General features: G+C 35.7%; 1 protein-coding gene across 7 annotated transcripts in view; it reads left to right on the forward strand.

Moving 5' to 3' along the window:
• Positions 1–19,991, forward strand: part of NOL4 (nucleolar protein 4) — a 424,003-nt gene extending 404,012 nt beyond the window's left edge. For all 7 annotated transcript variants that reach the window (XM_049620236.1, XM_049620230.1, XM_049620231.1 and 4 more), the window contains one exon: positions 18,086–19,991. In XM_049620236.1, the coding sequence (XP_049476193.1) occupies positions 18,086–18,279 (194 nt within the window). In that variant the 3' untranslated portion in view covers positions 18,280–19,991. The remainder of the gene's footprint in view (positions 1–18,085) is intronic.
• The last annotated feature ends 604 nt before the right edge of the window (positions 19,992–20,595 follow it).

Here is a 20,595-nt window from a genome sequence, read left to right on the forward strand (position 1 = left end):
CATCTATTTTTTTTAGGGGTTTTATGGGTTCAGGTCTTTAACCTACTTTGGGTTAACTTTTGTGTAGAGTTTAAGATAGAGGTGCAGCTTCATTCTTTTGCATGTGGCTGTCTGATTTTCCCAACATGATTTATAAAATAGACGGTTCTTTCTGCACTGGGTATTCCTGGCTTTTTTGTCATAATTAATTGACCCTATACGTGTGTATTTAGTTCCAGGCTATTTTGTTACATTGGTTTCTGTGTCTGTTTATGCCATACTATTTTGATTACCCTAGCTTTGCTAATATTGTTTGAAATCAGGGAGTATGTTGCCTCCAGCTTTGTTCGGTCTCAGGCTTACTTTGGCTATGTGAGGTCCTATGTGGTTCCATACAGACTTTGTGATTGACAGTTTTACGTTTTCCTTTCCAATGTGGAATGCTTTTATTATTTTTTTTCTTAATTGCCCTGGCTAGACTTTCAGTACTATAGTAAATACAAGTGGGGAGAGTCAGCATCTTTGTCTTATTCCTGATCTTAGAGGAAAAGCTTTCAGCTTTTCACCATTGAGTGTGATGTTATATATGGGCTTGCTAGAAATGGCCTTATTTTGAGGTACATTTCTCTCTAGGTCTGCTATGTTGAGAACTTTTCAAATATGTTGTATTTTATCAAATGTTTGTACCTATTGAAATTATCATGTGTTTTATATACATTTTGTTAATGGAACATCATTGATTGATTTGCAGATATTGAACCATTCTTGCATCCTTGGAATAAACCCACCTGATCATGCTGTGTGATCCTTTCAATATATTGTTGAATTTGCTAGTTTGTTGAGGAGTTTTGCCTATATGTTAATCAGAGATATTGGCCTGTTATCTTTTTTTACTGTGTCCTTGTGTAAATTTGGTACTTAAGCATACAATTACAGAAAATCAAAACACAAAGACAGCAAGAAGAGAGGAACAGAGGATTTGCAGAAAGCCAGAAAACAATTGACAAAATGGCAATAAATATGTGCTTATTGGTAAATACTTTAAATATAAATGCCTAAATTCTCCAATCAAAAGACACAGAGAAGCTGAATAGATAAAAAATAAAACCAATTTTGAAGCTCCCTACAAGAGACTAACATTAGATCGGATCTAAATATATATATAACCTGAAAAGGAAGGGATGAAAAAAAGATATTCCATGCAAGTAATGGAAGCAAAAACAAAGCTCGGGTAGCAATACTTGTACCAGACAAAATAGACTTTAAAACAAAGACTTTAACAAATAGACAAAGAAGGGCATTACATAATGAAAAAGGGATCGATAGAACAAGATAATATAATAGTTGTATATACCTATGTACCCAACATATAAACACCTAATTATTAAAAGCAAATATTAACAGACAAAGGGAAAAATGGACATTCATACAAAAATAGTAGGGAACTTTTTCTTTTTTTAATTTTTATTTAAATTCTAGTTAGTTAACATACAGTGCTATATTGGTTTCAGGAGTAGAATTCAGTGATTCATCACTTACATACAACACCCAGTGCTCATCAGAACAAGTGTCCTCCCTAATACCCACCACCCATTTACCCCATCCCCTACCCACCTCCCTCCATCAATCCTCAGTTTGTTCTCTATCCTTAACAGTCTCTTATGGTTTGTTTCCCCTTCCCCTCTCTTTTCCCCTTCCCATATGTTTTATTTCTTAAATTCCACACGAGTGAAATCATGGCACTTGTCTTTCTCTGTTTGACTTAGCATAATGTACTGTAGCTACATCCACGTCCTTGTAAATGGCAAGATTTTATTCATTTTGACAGCTGGGTAATATTCCTATTTGTTTACATACACACACACGCCACAATACTCCACAATTTCTTTATCCACTCAGCAGTCAAGGACATTTGAGCTCTTTCCATAATTTGGCTATTGTTGTTAATGCTGCTATAAACATTGGGGTACATGTACCCCTTCAAATCTGTATTTTTGTATCCTTTTGATAAATACCCAGAAGTGCAATTGCTGGATCATAGGGTAGTTCTGTTTTTAGCTTTTGAGGAACATCCATACCATTCTCCAGAGTGGCTGTACCAGTTTGCTTTCCCACCAACAGTGCAAAGGGTTCCCCTTTCTCTACATCCTCACCAGCACCTATTTGTGTTAATTTTAGCTCTTCCTACAGGTGTGAAGTGTTATCTTATTGTGGTTTTTATTTGTATTTCCCTGATGATGGGTGGTGTTGAGCATCTTTTCATGTGTCTGTTAGCCATCTGGATGTCTTCTTTGGAAAAATGTGTATTCATGTCTTCTGCCCAGTTCTTAACTGGGTGATTTATGAGTGTAGATTTTGTTAAGTCCTTTATTATAGATTAGGGATAATAACCCTTTATTAGATATGTCATTTACAAATATCGTCTCCCATTCCATAGGCTGCCTTTTAGTTTTGTTGATTGATTGTTTGCTTTGTAGATGCTTTTTATCTTGATCAAGTCCCAATAGTTCATTTTTGTTTTTATTTCCCTGGTCTCCAGAGATGTATCTAATAAGAAGTTGCCCAACTTATGTCAAAAGAGGTTTCTGTCTGTGACTCCTCTAGGATTTTGATGGTTTCCTGTCTCACATTTAGGTCTTTCATCCACTTGGAATTTATTTTTATGTATGGTGTAAGAAAGTGGTCCAGTTTTATTCTTCTGTGTGTTGATGTCAAGTTTTCCCAAAACCATTTGTCGAAGAGACTTTTTTCCACTGGATATTCTTTCCTGCTTTGTTGAAGATTAGTTGACCATATATTTGTGGGTCCATTTCTGGGTTTTCTATTCTGTTCCACTGATCTATGTGTTTGTGCCAATAGCATACTGTATTTATGACTACAGCTTTTTAATATAACTTCAAGCCCAGAATCATGATGCCTCCAGCTTTGTTTTTCTTTTTCATGATTACTTTGGTGATTCTGGGTCTTTTGTGGTTTCATACAAATTTTAGGACTGTTTGTTCTAGCTCTGTAAAAGATGCTGGTGGAATCTTGATAGGGATTGCTTTAAATGTGTAGATTGTTTGGGGTAGTATAGACATTTTAACAATAATTGTTCTCCAATCCATGAGCATGGAATGCTTTTCCATTTCTTTGTGTCCTCTTCAATTTCTTTTATAACCTTTCTATACTTTTCAGACTCCACGTCTTTTACCTCTTTGGTTAGGTTTATTCCTATGTATCTTATAGTTTTGGTACAGTTTTAAATGGGATCAGTTCCTTTTTCTGCTGCTTCATTATTGGTGTATAGAAATTTTGTATCCTGTGAATTTGCTGAATTCATGAATTCTATCAGTTTTTTTTTGGTGGAGCCTTTTCAAATAGTGCAAGTTTGACTTCTTCCTTGCCGTTTTGGATGCCTTCTATTTCATTTTGCTGTCTGATTGCTGAGGCTAAGACTTCCAGTATCATGTTAAACAGTAATGGTGAGAGTGGATATCCCTGTCTTGTTCCTGACCATAGAGGAAAAGCTCTCACTTTTTCCCCATTGAGTATATTAGCTGTGAGTCTTTCATATCTGGCCTTTATGATGTTGAGGTATGTTCCATCTATATTTACTTTGTTGAGGATTTTTATCAAAAATTGGATGTTGTATTTGGTCAAATGCTTTTTCTGCATCTATTGAGAGGATCATATGGTTCTTCTCTTTTCTTTTATTGATGTGTATATCACGTTGATTGACTTGCAAATATTGAACCACCCCTGCAGCCCAGGAATAAATCCCATTTTGATCATGTTGAATAATTCTGTTGGATTCAATGTGCTAGTATCTTGTTGACAATTTTTGGATCCATGTTCATCTAGATATTGATCTGTAATGCTCTTTTTTAGTGAGGGTCTTTGGTTTTGGAATCGCGGTAATGCTGGCCTTGTAGAATGAGTTTGGAAATTTTCCTTCCAATTTCTATATTTTTGGAACAATTTGAGAAGAATAGGTATTAACTTTTCTTTAAATGTGTGGTAGAGGGGTGCCTGGGTGGCTCAGTCGGTTAAGCATCCAACTTCAGCTCCAGTTACGAACTCCTATCTTGTGGGTTGGAGCCCCGCATCAGCTCTGTGTTGACAGCTCAGAGCAAGGAGTCTGCTTCAGACTCTGTTTCCCTCTTTCTCTCTGCCTCTCCCCTGCTCACACACACACACTCTGTCTCTCTCTCTCCAATATAAATAAACATTAAAATTTTTTCTTTTAGTGTCTGGGAGAATTTACCTGGGAATCCATCTGGTCCTGGACTTTTGTTTTTTGGGAGTCTTTTGATTACCAATTGAATTTCGTTGCTGATTATGGGTCTGTTCAAATTTTGTATTTCTTCCTGTTTCAGTTTTGATTGTATGTTTCTAGGAATTTTTTCATTTCTTCTAGATTTCCCAGTTGGCTTATAATTTTTCATTAAAAAAAAATTAATACTCCACTTAGTAGATAGGTGATCCAGACAGAAAATCAATTTTGTTAATGGCTTTAAATGATACACTAGACTGGATGGACCTAACAGATATATAGAATGTTTCTTCTAAAAACTGAATACACATTCTTTTCAAGTACACATGGAGCATTCTCCAGAATAGATTACATGTTAGGCCATAAAAAGTCTTAATAATTTTAAGATTGAAATTATACCAACCATCTTTTCTGACCACAGAAGTATGAAACTAGAAGTCAAATACAAGGAAAAAAACTTGGAAAAAACCACAGACATGTGGAAGCTAAACAATGTGTTGCTGAACTGCCAATCGTTCAACAAATAAAGTGGAAATCCAAAAATACCTTGAGACAATAAAAGTATAAACACAAAGTTTCAAAATTTTCAGAAGCAAAAGCAGTTCTGAAATAAGATTATAGTGATACAAGCTACCTAAAGAAACAAGAAAATTTCAAATAAATAATCTAACTTTGCACCTAAATGAATTAGAAAAAGAAGAACCAACAAAGCTCAAAGATAGTATAAAGAAGGAAATAATAAAGCTCAGAGCAGAAGTAAGTGAAATAGAATCTAGGAATAAATCTAATCAGGATGTTTAAGAACTGTACTCTGGAAACATTAAATAATGATAAAAAGAAATTGAAGACAATACAATGGAAAGATATTCCATGCTCATGGATTGGAAGAATAGTGTTAAAACGCCCATACTACCCAAAGCAATCCACAGATTTAATGCAATCCCTGTCAAAATAGCAATAGTATTTTACACAGTACTAGAATAAATAGTACTAAAGTCTGTAGGAAACTGCAAAAGACCTCAAATACCCAAAGCAGTCTTGAGAAAGAAGAATAAAGCCAGAGATATCATGACCCCTGGTTTCAACATATACTACAAAGCTGTAATAATCAAACCAGTATGCTACTGGCACAAAAACACGTAGGTCAATGGAAAAGGACAGAGAACCCCAAAATAAACCCGTATTTATATGGTCAATTCATGACAAAGCAAGCAAAAATATAAAAGGGGGAAAAGACAGTCCCTTTAATAAATGGTGCTGGCAACACTCAGCAGCTACATGTAAAAGAATGAAACTAGACCACTTTCTCACACCATATACAAAAAATAAACTCAAAATGGGTTAAAGACTTGAGTGTGAGACCACAAACCTTAAAACTCCTAAAAGAAAACAGACTATAAACTCTTAGTGGTGTTAGCTATATTTTTTGTATGTGTCTTTTCAGTCAAGAGCAACAAAAGCAAAAATAAACAATTAGGACTACATTAAAATAAAAAGGTTTTGCAAATCAAAGGAAACTATCAAGAAAACAAAAGGAAACCTGGTTGGGAGAAGATATTTGCAAATCATATATCCAATAGGGGGTTAATATCCAAAATATATGAAGAACTCCTATAATGCAATTAAAAAAACATCAGACCAATTAAAAATGGCAGAGAACCTGAATAAACATTTTACCAAAGAAGATATACAGTGGCCAGTAGACCCTTGAAAAGGTGCTAATGAACTCCAGTCATCAGGGAAATGCAAATCAAAACCACAGTGAATTATCACCTCACACCAGTTTAAAGGACCAGTATCGAAAAGACAAGTAAGTTTTGGAGAGGATGTCTAGCAAACAGAACACTTGTGCAGTCACTATGGAAAACAGTATGGAGGGTCCTTGCAAAACTAAAAATAGAACATCATACAATCTAGCAGCTCTACTTGGTGTTTACCAAGGAAAATGAAAACCCTAATTAGAAAATACATTTGCACCCAATATGCTTATTGTAACATTATTTACAGTAGCCAAGATATGGAAGCTACTTAAGTACATATTTATCAACAGATGAATGTATAAAAATGTATATATACACAATGGATTATTCAGCCATTAAAAAAAATGCAATCTTGGCGATTCATGATAACAACATGAAAAAACCAAGAGGGTATTTTGCTAAGTGAAATAAGACAAACTAATACCATTTGATGTCGCTTGTATGTAAAATCTAAACAAACACACAAACAGAAATATATTCATAATTACAAAGAACAAACTGGTGGTTGCTGTGAGGGGTGGGGTGAAGAGAAGGGCAAAGTACAAACTTCTCACTGTAAAACAAGTTAGGGGGATGAAAAGTACAGCATAGGGCAATAGTCAATATTTTACTAACTTTAGTGAAACTGTGGCTATTGTGGTATATTGCAATGTATATAAAGTCCAGGCACTTTGCTGTATACCTAATACTAATATTCTATGTCAGTTATACTCAATTAAAAATTTAACATGTAGGGCCACCGAGGTGGCTCAGTTTGTTAAGTGACCTGACTTCAGCTCAGGTCACTCTCACATTGTTTGTGGGTTCAAGCCTCACGTTGGGCTCTGTGCTAATAGCTCAGAGCCTGCTTCGGATTCTGTGTCCCCCTCTCTCTGCTCCTTCCCCATTCATGCTCTGTCTTCCTATCTCAAAAATAAACATTACAAAAATTAAAAACGTAAATGGACTAGGGGTGCCTGGGTGGCTTAGTCGGTAAAGCATCAGACTGCAGCTCCGGTCATGATCTCATGGTTCATGAGTTCTAGCCCCATGTCGGGCTCTGTGCTGACAGCCTGGAGCCTGCTTCAGATTCTGTCTCCCTCTTTCTCTGCCCCTCCCCCACTCATGCTCTGTCTCTGTCAAAAATAAATAAAAATATTAAAAAAAAATTTTTAATGTAAATGGACAAAACTCTAATCAAAAGAGTTGCTAATGGGTTAAAAGAAAAAAGATCCCATCTAGATGCTGTCTACAAGAAACTCACTTCAGATAGAAGTATACACATAGACTTAAAGTGAAGGGGATAGAAAAGATATTCTATGCAAATGGAAACCAAAAGAAAGCTGAGGTAGCTGTATTTATACCAGATGAAATATACTTTAAGACAAAGACCATAAAATAACAGACATGTAGGACATTATGTAAGAGTCAATCCAACAAGAGAATGTAACGTGTAAATATTTATGCACCCTACATAGAAACACTTAAATATATAAAGCAAATATTTACAACATATTGTATCAGAGAAGTATGTAGCAGTACAATAATAGTAGAGGTCTTTAATAAAACACTTTCTTCAATGGATAGATTTTCCAGATAAAAAGAATCAATACAGAAAAATTGGCCTTAAATGACCCATTAGACCAGATGGACTTAAACAGACATATACAGAGCATTCTATTCAAGGGTATCAGAATACACATTCTTCAAGTGCACATGGAACATTCTCTGGGGTAGATAATATGTTAGGTCACAAAACAAGTCCTAATAAATTAAGATATTAAGCATCTTTTATAACCACAATGATATGAAACTAGATATAACTTAAAAGAAAACTGGAAACTTCACAAATATGTAAATATTTAAACAACATGCTGCTAAAAAACCCATGTGTCAAAGAAGAAATCAAAACAGAAAAAAATACCTGGAGACAAATGAAAATATACCAAAACTTATGAGATACAGCAAAAGTAGTCCTAAGAAAAAAGTTACTAGCAATCATGCCTATATCAAGAAACAGGTAGGATCTCCAACAACTTAACTTTATACTTCAAGGAACTATAAAAAGAACAAACAGAGCTTAAAGTTAGTAAAAAGAAGAAATAAATACTACAGCAGAAATAAGAGAAATAGAAAGTAAAAAGACAATAGAAAAGACCAATGAAGCTAAGCTCTTTTTTAAAAGATAAAATTGATAAACCTTAGGCTTACCAAAAAAAAAAAAAAATCAGTAATGAGAAAGGAAATATAACTGATACCACAGAAATACAAAGGATAAGAAAATGAACAATTACATGCCAACAATTTGGACAGCCTTAGAAGAAATATATAAATTCCTACAAACTTACAACCTACCAAAACTGATTCATGAAGGAATAGGAATCTGAACAGACCAATTACTAAGGAGTTATCAGTAAGAAGACTGAATCAGTAATCAAAAAACCCAACAAAGAAAAGGCTTCACATGTGAATTCTATAAATATTTAAAGAACTAACACCAATCCTTCTCAGACTTCTGCAATATATGTAATTGTATATATTCCATCATATATATATTATATATATGTATAGTATATATGTATATATATACTATACTTATGTGTATATGTATATATGATATATGTATGTATGTATATATATGTGTATATATATGTATATATGTATATATAATATATGTATATATATATGTATATATGTATATATAATATATGTATGTATATATGTATATATGTATATATAATATATGTATGTATATATGTATATATATTATATATATATGATGGAATATATACAATTCCATATATATATACAATTCCAAATATATACAATATATACATATATAATATATATATGTCTTATTTCCATAAGACCAGCATTACCCTGATACCAGATGAGACTCTTCATAATCTCAACTACCCAAGCTGATAATTAGCGGACCTGGTTTCCAATAATTCAAGAAGGATGTTTGAGTCTGCTGGCATTTTGTCATTGTTTCTGGTATTGCTTTTTAAATCCTTTATGGACTGATGGCCATTTATGAAAGATGCTGAGAATCAGAGGAAATCACCACTATCCAAATAGAAGAATTATCAGGACATGTAATTAGCCAGGATCAAATTGAGGCTCAATGGAAGAACCAACAGACACCACCTCAATATAATATTATATTAAGGCCTTTTTAAAGTCTCTTGAACAGTTTTAAATATAAATTATTTTTGTAATAAAAATAATACCCCCAGCCTGATTCCCACTTGGCCCTAGCCAGCACCTCCCATTGTCCCCACACACCATGTCCTGCCCGTCTCTACACCTTTGCTTCTTCTTTCTGTGGAGATATTTGTTTGTTCTTCCCTGCCCAACTGCTCTTATCTCCTCTGAGCTGATACAGCATAAATAACCAGAAGCCATCCATAGTTTTGTCAAGCTAGTGAACCTGTCTGGAACTCAGTTTCCCCAACTGTAAGATGGGAGCCAGTCATCCTGCTCTGAGTCCCCATTGGACCATTGAGAGGCTTCAAGGGGGACCATAGGAGTCCCTAATGAAGAGAGGTTCCAGGAGGTAGTGTCATTGCTTACCCCTCACCACCACAGTCCTTACTGCCCCTTCATTTCCTCTCAGCCCCCGCAGCCCTCACCTGTACTAACAGATTTGGTCTTCATTAAACACAGTTTCATTACAATTAAAAAATTATTTATCTCTCCCACCCTCTTCCCAGAGCACTAATCAAGAACTCTGAGAAGGTACACAATGAATGGGACTCAAAGATCCATGGTTATTTCTCCCTCACCTTCCTAAACTGTAAGGTCTCTATCTACTTCAGCTCTAAGCCGAACAAATCATTTAGGTGTGGCCATATATGTTTTTTGTCTTTAAAAAGTCTTCCTTGTGAACATTATTGCTTTGCCTTTAAATAAATTATAACATGTTTATGTTTTATCAGAATCAGATACATTTGACTACTTCTTTATCATGTGATCCACCAATTCCACTTCTGGGGATTTATCCAGAAAAAAAAACACAAGTATGAATTCAAAAAGATGTCTTCACCATGTTCATTGTAGCATTATGTACAATAGCCAAGACATGAAAACCAACCAAAGTGTTCACTGATGAATGAATAGGTCAAGAAAATGTAGTGTATGTGCACATATATACATGTACACATGTAATAGAATGTTATTCGTATGTGGAATCAAAAAAAAAAAAAAAAACCCTGGAACTCATAGAGAACAGGCTGTGGGAATGGGGGTAAACAAAATGGGTGAAGGGGGGGTAAAAAACACAAACTGCTGGTTAAAAATAGGCATGGGGATGTACAACATGGCAATTATTGTTAATAATACTGGATTATATATTTGAAACTTGCTGAGAGTAAATCTTTAAAATCTGGGCACTCGGGTAGCTCAGTCAGTTAAACTTCTGACTTCAGCTCAGGTCATGGTCTCGCAGTTTGTGGGTTTGAGCCCCACATAGCTCTGCGCTGGGGTGCATAGCCTGCATGGGATTCTCTCGCTCTGCCTCTCTCTCTTCCCTTTCTCTACTTGCATGCTGTCTCTCTCAAATAAATAAACTTTAAAAAGCTTAATAAAAATTAATAAAATCACATCATAAAAATAATTTCCAACTATATGTGGTGATCGATGTTAGACTTACGGTGGTTAATACATACAAATACTGACTCATGTATACCTGAAACTAATTTTATACGTCAGTTGTATCCTAATTTTAAAATTATGTAAATTTACTTCCTTTTTAATGAAGTATGCCTCTTGACCTCTAACTGAAATATTTACTGTCTGGCTGTTTGTATTAAAAGTTTTCCAAACACTTTTTTATTTATTTTTTTTGTTTAAAAAAAATGAATGTTTATTTTTGAGAGAGAGAGAGAGAAGGGGAAACACAGAATATGAAGCAGGCTTCAGGCTCTGAGCTGGCAGCGCAGAGCCCTATGTCGGCTTGGGCTTGAACTCACAAACCCTGAGATCATGAACTGAGCTGAAGTTGGACACTTAACGGACTGAGCCCCCCAGGCTCCCCTCCAAACCCTTTTTTAAGCATAAATCTGAAAATGTCACTCTATTATTTAAAACTTGTAAATGGCCAATTATCCAAACAATTCAGAGTTCATAACACGGTAGTGGAGAAGGGAAAAGAGAAGTTTGCATGTAGCCAGGACCAATTTTATGCCCGATTCAGGACTCATCTACTGAGATTATGTTTTTCACAATTTTGGATGATGACTTTTATGCTAATAAAAATATCCCCATATCAGAGGTAACCCTGTTTGAATAAGCTACATTAAATCTACTGTGTTCTATATCTAACTAGTTTTCTTTTAGCAATAATTGGGTGTTACAAGTGACATCACTCATTCTCCATTTCTTTAGTGTTGGCTATAGAAATATCTGAAACTTCTCATTCATTTATTACACAAATATTTATTGAGCCTTATTTTGTGCCATGTACCATCACAGTCCCTAGCACAGTAGTAAGCCACAAAGGGTGACTGCCTTCATGGGCCTAGCCTCTGGCCCCCAGTATATGTAAAAAACATGGTTATCCAAGTCTTTTAAAAAGAACTCACTCTGCAAAACAAATTAAAAATTTGTCCTATATTGGGGTCTCTATTATTATTGGGGTCTCTATTATTTGAGTATAATTAACATTAAAATAAGGCCACAAAAGTGAATCTAATTTTAAAAAGGACCAAAAATGCATCATAGATAGGGGTATTCAATTGATAGTTTAAAAAATACAGACTTCAACAACATATTAGCAAACTGCATTCAAAAATTCATTAAAATGATCATTCACCATGATCAAGTGGGATTTATTCTGGGGGAAGCAAGGATGGTTCAATATTTACAAATTCATCAGTGTAATACATCACATTGTATGAAGGCTAAAATCACGATCCTCTCAAGATGCAGAAAACACATTTGACAAAATTGGACATCTGTTCATGATAACAACTCTCAAAGTGGGTTTACAGGGAACATGACTCAACATAATGGCCATATATGACAACCCCCAACATCATACCAGTGGTGAAAAACAGAGCATTTTTTCCTAAGATCAGGAACAAGATAAGGATGTGTGCTCTCACCACTTTTACTCAACATAGTACTAGAAGTTCTAGATTCAGGAATCAGACAAGAAAAGTTATTCAAATTGGTAAGAAAGAAGTTAAACTATTTGTGGATGACATGATCCTAAACATAGATCCTAAACATAAGGACTCTACCAAAAATCTACTAGAAGTAATAAATTAAGTCAGTGAAATTTCAGGGTACACAATTAATATAAGGAAATAAATTGTTTTATATACACTGATAATATAGCAGAAAGAGAAATTAAGAAAGCAGTTCCACTTATAATTGCATCAAAAAGAATAAAATACCCAGAAATAAACTTAACTGAGGAGGTAAAAGATTGCACTCAGCAACTATAAAACATTGATTAAATAAATCACAGATATACCATGATCATGGGTTGGAACAATTAATATCGTTAAAATACCCATGCTACCCATAGCCATTTACCCATTTAATGTGATCCTTATAAAAATACCAACAGTATTTTTCACAGAACTAGAACAAATAATACTAACGTTTGTAGGGAACCACAAAAGACTTCAAATACCCAAAGCAATCTTGAGCAAAAAGAACAAAGCCAGGGGTATCACATTCTCAGATTTCAAGTTCTACTACAAAGTTGTAGTAATAGAACCAGTATGCTACTGGCACAAACACAGGCACATAGATCAATGAAAGAGGAGGGAGAGCCCTGAAATAAATCCACCCTTCTATGGTCAATTAGTCCATGACAAAGGAAGCAAGAATTTACAATGGGGAAAAGCAGTCTCTTCAATAAATGGTGCTGGGAAAACTGGACAGCTACATGCAAAAGAAGTAAATTGGACCACTTTTTCATACCATACACAAAAATAAATTCAAAATGGGTTAAAGACCTAAACTTGATACGTGAAACCATAAAACTCCTAGAAGAAAATATAAGCAATAATCTCTTTGACATTGGCCTTAGCAACATTTTTCCATATATGTTTCCTCAGGCAAGGGAAACAAAAGCAAAAATAAACTATTAGGAATACAGGAAAATAAAAGGCTTTTGTGCAGCAAAGGAATCAATCAACAAACCAAAAAGGCAACCTAGTGATTAAGATATATGCAAATGCTATGTCCAATAAGGGATAAATATCCAAAATATGTAAAGAACTTATACAACTCAACACCAACACACGCCAAACAATCCGAATAATTAGTGAGCAGAGGACCCGAATAGACATTTCTCCAAAGACATACAAATGGCCAATAAATACATGAAAAATTGCTCAGTGTCACTAATCTTTAGGAAAATGCAAATCAAACCCATAATGAGATCACAACTGTCAGAATGTCCAGAATAACAAAGACAAAAACAGCAATTGTTAGTAAAGATGAAGAAATCCTTGTGCATTGTTGATGGGAATGTAATTTGATATAGCCACTATGGAAAATGTTATGGAGCTTCCTTAAAAAGTTAAAAATAGAAATGCCATATGTTCCAGTAATTCACCCACTTGGTATTTACCGAAAGAAAATACATCACCAACTTGAAAAAGATATATACCTCTAAGTTTACTGCAGCATTAACAATAGCCAAGATATGGAAGCAACCTAAGTGTCCATCAGTAGAGGAATGGATTAAGAATGGTGAGTGTGTGTGTGTATGTGTGTGTGTGTAATGGACTAATAACCATAAAAAAAATGAGATCTTGCCATTGGAGACAACATGGATAGATCTGACCTAGACGGTATTATGTTAAGTGAAATAAGAGAAAGTCAAGTACCATATGATATCACTTATTTGTCAGACCTACAAAAACAAAACAAATAGGGGCACCCGGGTGGCTCAGTCAGTTGAGCGTCCGACTTCAGCTCAGGTCATGATCTCGCAGTTGGCGAGTTCGAGCCCCGTGTCGGGCTCTGTGCTGACAGCCCAGAACCTGGAGCCTGCTTCTGATTCGGTGTCTCCCTCTCTCTCTGCCTCTCCCCCGGTCATGCTCTCTCTCGGTCTCAAAAATAAAGATAAACATTAAAAAACAAAAACAAATGCAGAAACAGACCCATAAATACAGAGAACTAATGATTGCTAGAAGCATGGGAAATAGAAAAATGGAATAGAGTAGAAGTAGAGTAGAAGATTCCAGTTATGGAATGAATAAGCTACAGGGAAGAAAGGTACAGCTTACTGAATATAGTCAATGGAATTGTAATAGTTTCTATGGTGATGATGGTACCTACACTTACAGTAAACAGAGCATAACATATAGAGTTGTTGAATCACTATGTTGTACACCTGAAACTAATATAGCATTGTATGTCAAGTATATTTTAATTTAAAAATATTTTTAAAATATCAAATATGAATTTTTGATATATATTTTCATTTAATTAGAATTTATTTGTAACTTAAATATGCCCCCAAACCTTAAAAAAATAATTCAAAGATTGGTTTAAGTGGGTCTTAATTTTTTTTTAATATCTTTTTTTAACGTTTATTTATTATTGAGAGACAGAGACAGAGCATGAGCATGGGAGGGGCAGAGAGAGGAGGAGACACAGAATCCAAAGCAGGCTCCAGGCTCTGAGCTGTCACCACAGAGCCCGACACAGGATGAGAACTCACAAACTTCGAGATCATGACCTGAGTCAAAGTCAGATGCTTAACGGACTGAGCTACGCAGGCACCCCATGGGTCTTAATTTTTCTAACATTGCATGTTAACCTGAAATGTATCTATCTCTTCCTCAGATTTTCAGAGTGAACATAAAGTAGGTCTGCATCATTTTGTTAAAATGTGGGTGCTTATTTTAAAATGACTTTGTCGAGTTTTCTGATTATTTCCTTTCACACTTGATATTCAAATCATTTTCTCTTGAGGTATCTATTGTGTCATTATTTGTGTTTGTTTCGTTAACAGGTCCCACTCTTCCAGAACCATACTTTTTATTGGCTTTGTGATTTAAGCAAATCTCCAAGAATATTTTCCTGGACTTCATTCAATTCAACATCTTCATAAATTTTGAGCTTTTACTTTACATTGATTGTTGTTTGGGTTAAGCTAAGCCAGTCAAGTATGACATTGTCTGAATGAGGCAGATAAGAATACTAATGACAAGGAAAGGGCTGGTTGAGTAGATACTAGTTATGTAATTTGATCATTTGTGAGTATTTTAATTTTTTTGCTTTCCTACTCAACCTCTTAACTTTGAGGATTTAAATAATAGCAAAAATAATTCCTTCTAGTTTTTATGTATAATACTTAATCCTGATCCTGTAAATGGAAAAGAAACCAAGAGAAGTCAACTTTGTTCCAGAAAAATAACAAAGGTGTGAATGGCTTCTGTATTACTGAGCTATCTAGAATTTGCCTATGTTGGGGCACCTGGGTGGCTCAGTCAGTTAAGCATCCAGCTTCAGCTCAGGTTGTGATCTCACGGTTTAGGAGTTCAAGCCCCACATCAGGCTCTATGCTGACAGCTTGGATCCTGGAGCCTGCTTTGGATTCTGTGTCTCCCTCTCTGCCTCTCCCCCACTCACACCCTGTCTCTCTCGCTCTCAAAACTAAATAAACATTAAATTTTTAAAGAATTTGCCTATGTTAATAATCATCTGAAAGAAAGTGAAAGCCACGTCTTGGTTTAGTAACCATACTTCTCAGCCAGAAGTAGAGAATTATCTGTAAACAGCAGTGTTAGAATAAAATCACAGTATCTTTTACCCCAAGAGGAACTGGAGCCCTAGCCCCCTCCTTTCTCAATTGCAGGTAAAGGGGTCAATCACCAACTTGGCCTGTCAGCAAAAACATCACAAAATATTACACCTTCTAATAAAATGATAATCAACCACATGCCAAATATCTGCATAACTGAGGAAAATCCTTTCTATTTTCTTTTGTAATGATTCTTACCAGGATTCTTAAATATTAAAGGAACAAAACCCCCAGATTTAAAGTTGGCTCATCCATAGACCTGAACCCATTATGTCATGGGATTTTTTTTTTTATGTTTATTTTCAAGAGACAGAGAGAGAGAGAGAAAGAGAGAGAGAGAGAGAGAGAAAGCACACAAGCTGGGTTGAGCAGAGGGAGAAGGAGACACAGAACCAGAAGCAGGTTCCAGATTCTGAGCTGGCAGCACAGAACCCCATGCGGGGCTCGATTCCACCAGCTGTGGGATCACGACCTGAGCCGAAGTTGAACACCCAACCGACTGAGCCACCTAGGCTCCCCCTTTAATTTCTTAGATGTCACGTTAGTTTCTTAATCCACGCAGAACTTTCCGGAAAAAACCTGGTTGCTATGAATAATTTGCTTGAATGCTTGTTCAGTAATTCCTGTTTGCAAGGGTGACATCCCTACATCTCTCTGTTTCAGCTTGCTATGTCACACTCATGATTTTGTAAACAGCACGACAAATGGAGGCTAACTCCTGCTAGAAAACCAAGGTTTTGAAAGGCCGTGGCAGAAGTGGAAATACGTCTCTCTCAAATGTCAGAGTTCTTATGTGCAAGTCTTGTCTCTGTCCTAATTAAATTACAAGTAAAGCTGTTTCTGTCTCATGGGACATCTGCCTCCTCGCTGACAGGAGCCCTCTTTTCCCTCCAGGGTAGAGGGTGGAGGAGGTTGGGTCTTGACCTGTCTCCACCAGGCCTCAAGAAGAACTAACAGGATAAAATAACATCCCTCATTTCAGTTCATGAAATGAATACCATTATCTGAAAAGTTATGTTTAGGAGAAATCCGTGAAAATATCCTCAAGGTAGGGCATCACTACAGTTTTGAGCATGCCTTTAGCTATGTTGACAGTGAGACTTATTCAAGGATTTTAAATGTATTGCTCATCGCAAATGTAGTAATTATAGCAATTGCTTAACGAAAGGTAAGAATTATAACAATGAACATTTTGGTATATAATAAAACCTTAATAATCTAAGAATAATGGATGCAAAGCATCTTAAAAATCTTTAACTCAGGGGCCCCTGGGTGGCTCAGTTAAGCATCTGACTCTTGGTTTCGGCTCAGGTCATGATCTTGGGGTTTGTGAGTTTGAGCCCCAGACTGGGCTCCCCACTGACAGCCTGGAGCCTGCCTGGGATGCTCTCTCTTCCTCTCTCTCTGCTCCTCCTTCACTCTCTGTCTCTCAAAATAAATAAACTTAAAAAAATTTTTAACTCTTCCATGTTAAATAAATTGTTTTAAAGATTTATAAAAAACAATTAAAAATTTATAAAATGTTGTCAAAAGGCAGACCTATCTGATTTGGTTTAATTATATGTAATAAAAAAAATCTTTTGACATCTAAATGTTTTATGTAAATATAGAAGCAGCTTTAGCAAGACCTAAAGCAGTATTCCTAGTTTCTTTGCAAAATTGTACTGATCATTTACTTGCTGTACACTTCTAAAAGAAACTTTAGTATTGAAAAATACCAGATTGATTTATACTAATACCCATTTTGCAAAAAAATAAAAAAGATTTTGCCTATGTTAATAATCAACCTGATGGAAGAAAAAGCATTCACCTGAAATGAAAAACAAAATATGCAACTCACACCCTTACTGTATCACTTAAAAGTTGAACTCCCCTGTCCAAAATCTCCTTTCTTCTAAATAAAGCGGTTTGTAATCTGGAGTCATTAGCATCACAATCTAGGATATTTCCATGTCAGAATTGGTGGGACCTAAAATCATTTGTTCACCAATGGCACAAATTCAAAGCATTCGTAATTCCCAACTTTTGACACAACTGCAGAGAAACTTCTACTACATGTGTAAGATAGACTTGAAATCGATTTTTCCAAAAAGCACGTGTTGGGAGGTCTTCACCGTGTTTCCACAATGAGAGGTGATTGCCCGGACAAGGAGTCCTACTCAGCCACTCATTTCACATCAGGTTGCTTTTTGTTATTTCTGTGAACGGATGTATTTGATTAAAGGTATCAGTGGCTTCTCACAGAAGAGTAAGTGAATCAAGTCAACAGTTTAGTGCTCGTGTTCAAAGTACCGGAACAGAAATTGTTCCTGTTAATTTTGTGATTATTTTTTCTAGGACCCACCGATCTCAGCATGAAGAGGCAGTTGGCGACTAGCTCAGGATCCTCCAGCAGTTCAAGCTCCAGACCCCAGCTGAGTCCAACCGAAATCAATGCCGTGAGACAGCTCGTTGCAGGATATCGAGAATCAGCTGCATTTTTATTGCGTTCTGCAGATGAACTGGAAAATCTTATTTTACAACAGAACTGAGTCAAATGACGATCCTATTCACTGAGGTCTAAATTTGCAGTTTCCACTAATGACATTTTGATTTCCCAGCAGAGATGCTTCTGGTCTTACTGCACAGTCTTAAGAGAAATACTTCCATTATGCCACATTGTCCTTGATCCATAAAGTGATGTATTAAGGTGCTTCAAAGGAAGTCTGACCTCTGAAGTACTTGAGATACAGTAATGTGTCCAGCTCACTGCTTTTTGTTTTAGTTTGTCAGCATAAATATCAGGGGCAAATAAAGGCTGTATATTCCTAATTCAAGGATAAAACAGAAGAAACGTGTGGTATTAATAGTTCAAGATTCAACTGAAATATTAGTGGAATCTGCTGACTTACTGAACTGAAAGTTGCAGTATCTGGCAAAAAAAAACAAAAAACAAAAGCCAAATTTCTTGTTGCTACAGGATATAACAACAATGAGACGGATCTTGTATTTTAAACAAATATATATGTAGTTTTTATAAAAAGAAAACTTGTTTTTCATTCAAAATGGTCATTTTTACTTTGGTAACTTTTTCATAGGTCCTAAAAAAAACTGTTTTGAAAAACTACTGTAAGTACCTTTTCCACATCCCTTTGCCTTCTCCTCTTTCGAAATTCTTTCTGCAAAAATAACGATGCTGGAAAACAAATCCTTGCTACGTTCTTTAAATCGTCACATCAGGAAGTACTTCCAAGAGAAGCCTGCGTTTCTGCACCCGTGCTCATCAACCCACTCAACATTGCAGTTGCGCCATAGCGGTTTTCATCACAGAATTTTTTAATATTAAAAAAGACATATCATTGAAAAAAAAAAAAATATCACACCTTGGTTCCTTACAGCTGCTTGCCCGGGATTGACGCTGCTGTCTCGTAGGCATGCCTCCAGCAGCAATGGGATGTAGATGGCTGAATGTTAAGAGGTTGCAAGTGACAATCTGAAAATGTGCACTCATGTGGTTTTTCTTTCTCGGTTTCAGAAATCGTTTCCAAAAAAAGACCGTTCCCCTCTCCTGATAGGATTTGTATGATTTACAATTCTAGGTGAAAATGATGTAAAGAACTCTCAGTGGATGCAGCTGCAACTTTAAATGAACTGCCCTGTCCTATCCACCCCGCCCCCCACTTTGTCCTTCTTTCTTATTTTATAGTGTTGGATACACATGAATGGTGTTTTCTTTGTGCACTGAGGCAAGCTTATTTTTAAAATATTTAGGGAGGAGTACATCTGTTTATGCTTCTTGTACGATTCTTTTTCTGTTGTTTAGCTTTGGTTGGATTACAGATTCTCTGTGCATTCCTGGATTTGCCTTATTTCATGTAGAACTTATGTCATTCCATTTTTGGTAATGAGTTTAAGGCATCAGTGATATTTCTTATCTACTTGTTACATATAGTTTTTCAAGTAATGACTGTGATTGTGACCAAGTAATGTGCACTTTTTCTTGTAACTGTGGACATTGCTATGCTTTTTTCTTCTAGTGTTTCTAGAATTACTGTTCCTTACAGGTACGTAAGCAAAACAAACAAAAAAACAAACAAAAAAAAAGAACTTTTGTGATACTGTTGGTGAATATAATGTGAAAATCTTATTGAAATATGAGTATTTTGGAAATACATAGATGCACAAACATCTTTTAAGGTGTGGATTTAGAGTTTGCTTATTTAAATGAAATTCAAAAATCGAGGGCTGGTATAATTTTCTGTTTTGTTTGGTTTAATAAACAGATTTCTGTGTTAAAACAATGATTGTGAAAAATTATAAACTTTCGAATGATACAATACTTAGCTTTTAGCAGTTTGCCTCTAAAATATGCAATGCTACTTTGTACCTAACATTCAGCACAAAAAGGACAGTTTAGCCTTTTAAGATTATCCCCAAACCCCCTTGAGTCTCAACATAGTCTAATAAAGAATTTATTCTAAGACAGGGTAAAGCAAATTAGCAAACCAAGAACATTTCACTTGATCATTTAAAACTAAAATTTTTTTTTATTATTATTGGGGTGCCTGGTGGCTCGGTTGGTTAAGCGTCTGACTCTTGATTTTGGCTCAGGTCATGATCTCACAGTTACTGGGATCAAGCCCTGTGTTGGGCTCTGTGCTGTCAGCACAGAGCCTGCTTGGGATTTTCTCTCTTCCCTTCCCCTCCTCCCTCTCTCTCAAAATAAGGTCTTTTTTTTTTAAAGAAAATGTTTATTTTTGTGAGGGTGAAAGAGTGCAAGTGGGGGAGGAGCAGAGAGAGAGGGAGAGAAAGAATCTTAAGCAGGCCCCCCTGGAGCCCAGGAAACTAGGACCTGCACTGAAATCAAG

This window comes from Panthera uncia, assembly GCF_023721935.1.
Source record: "Panthera uncia isolate 11264 chromosome D3 unlocalized genomic scaffold, Puncia_PCG_1.0 HiC_scaffold_8, whole genome shotgun sequence".
Lineage (NCBI taxonomy): Eukaryota > Metazoa > Chordata > Mammalia > Carnivora > Felidae > Panthera > Panthera uncia.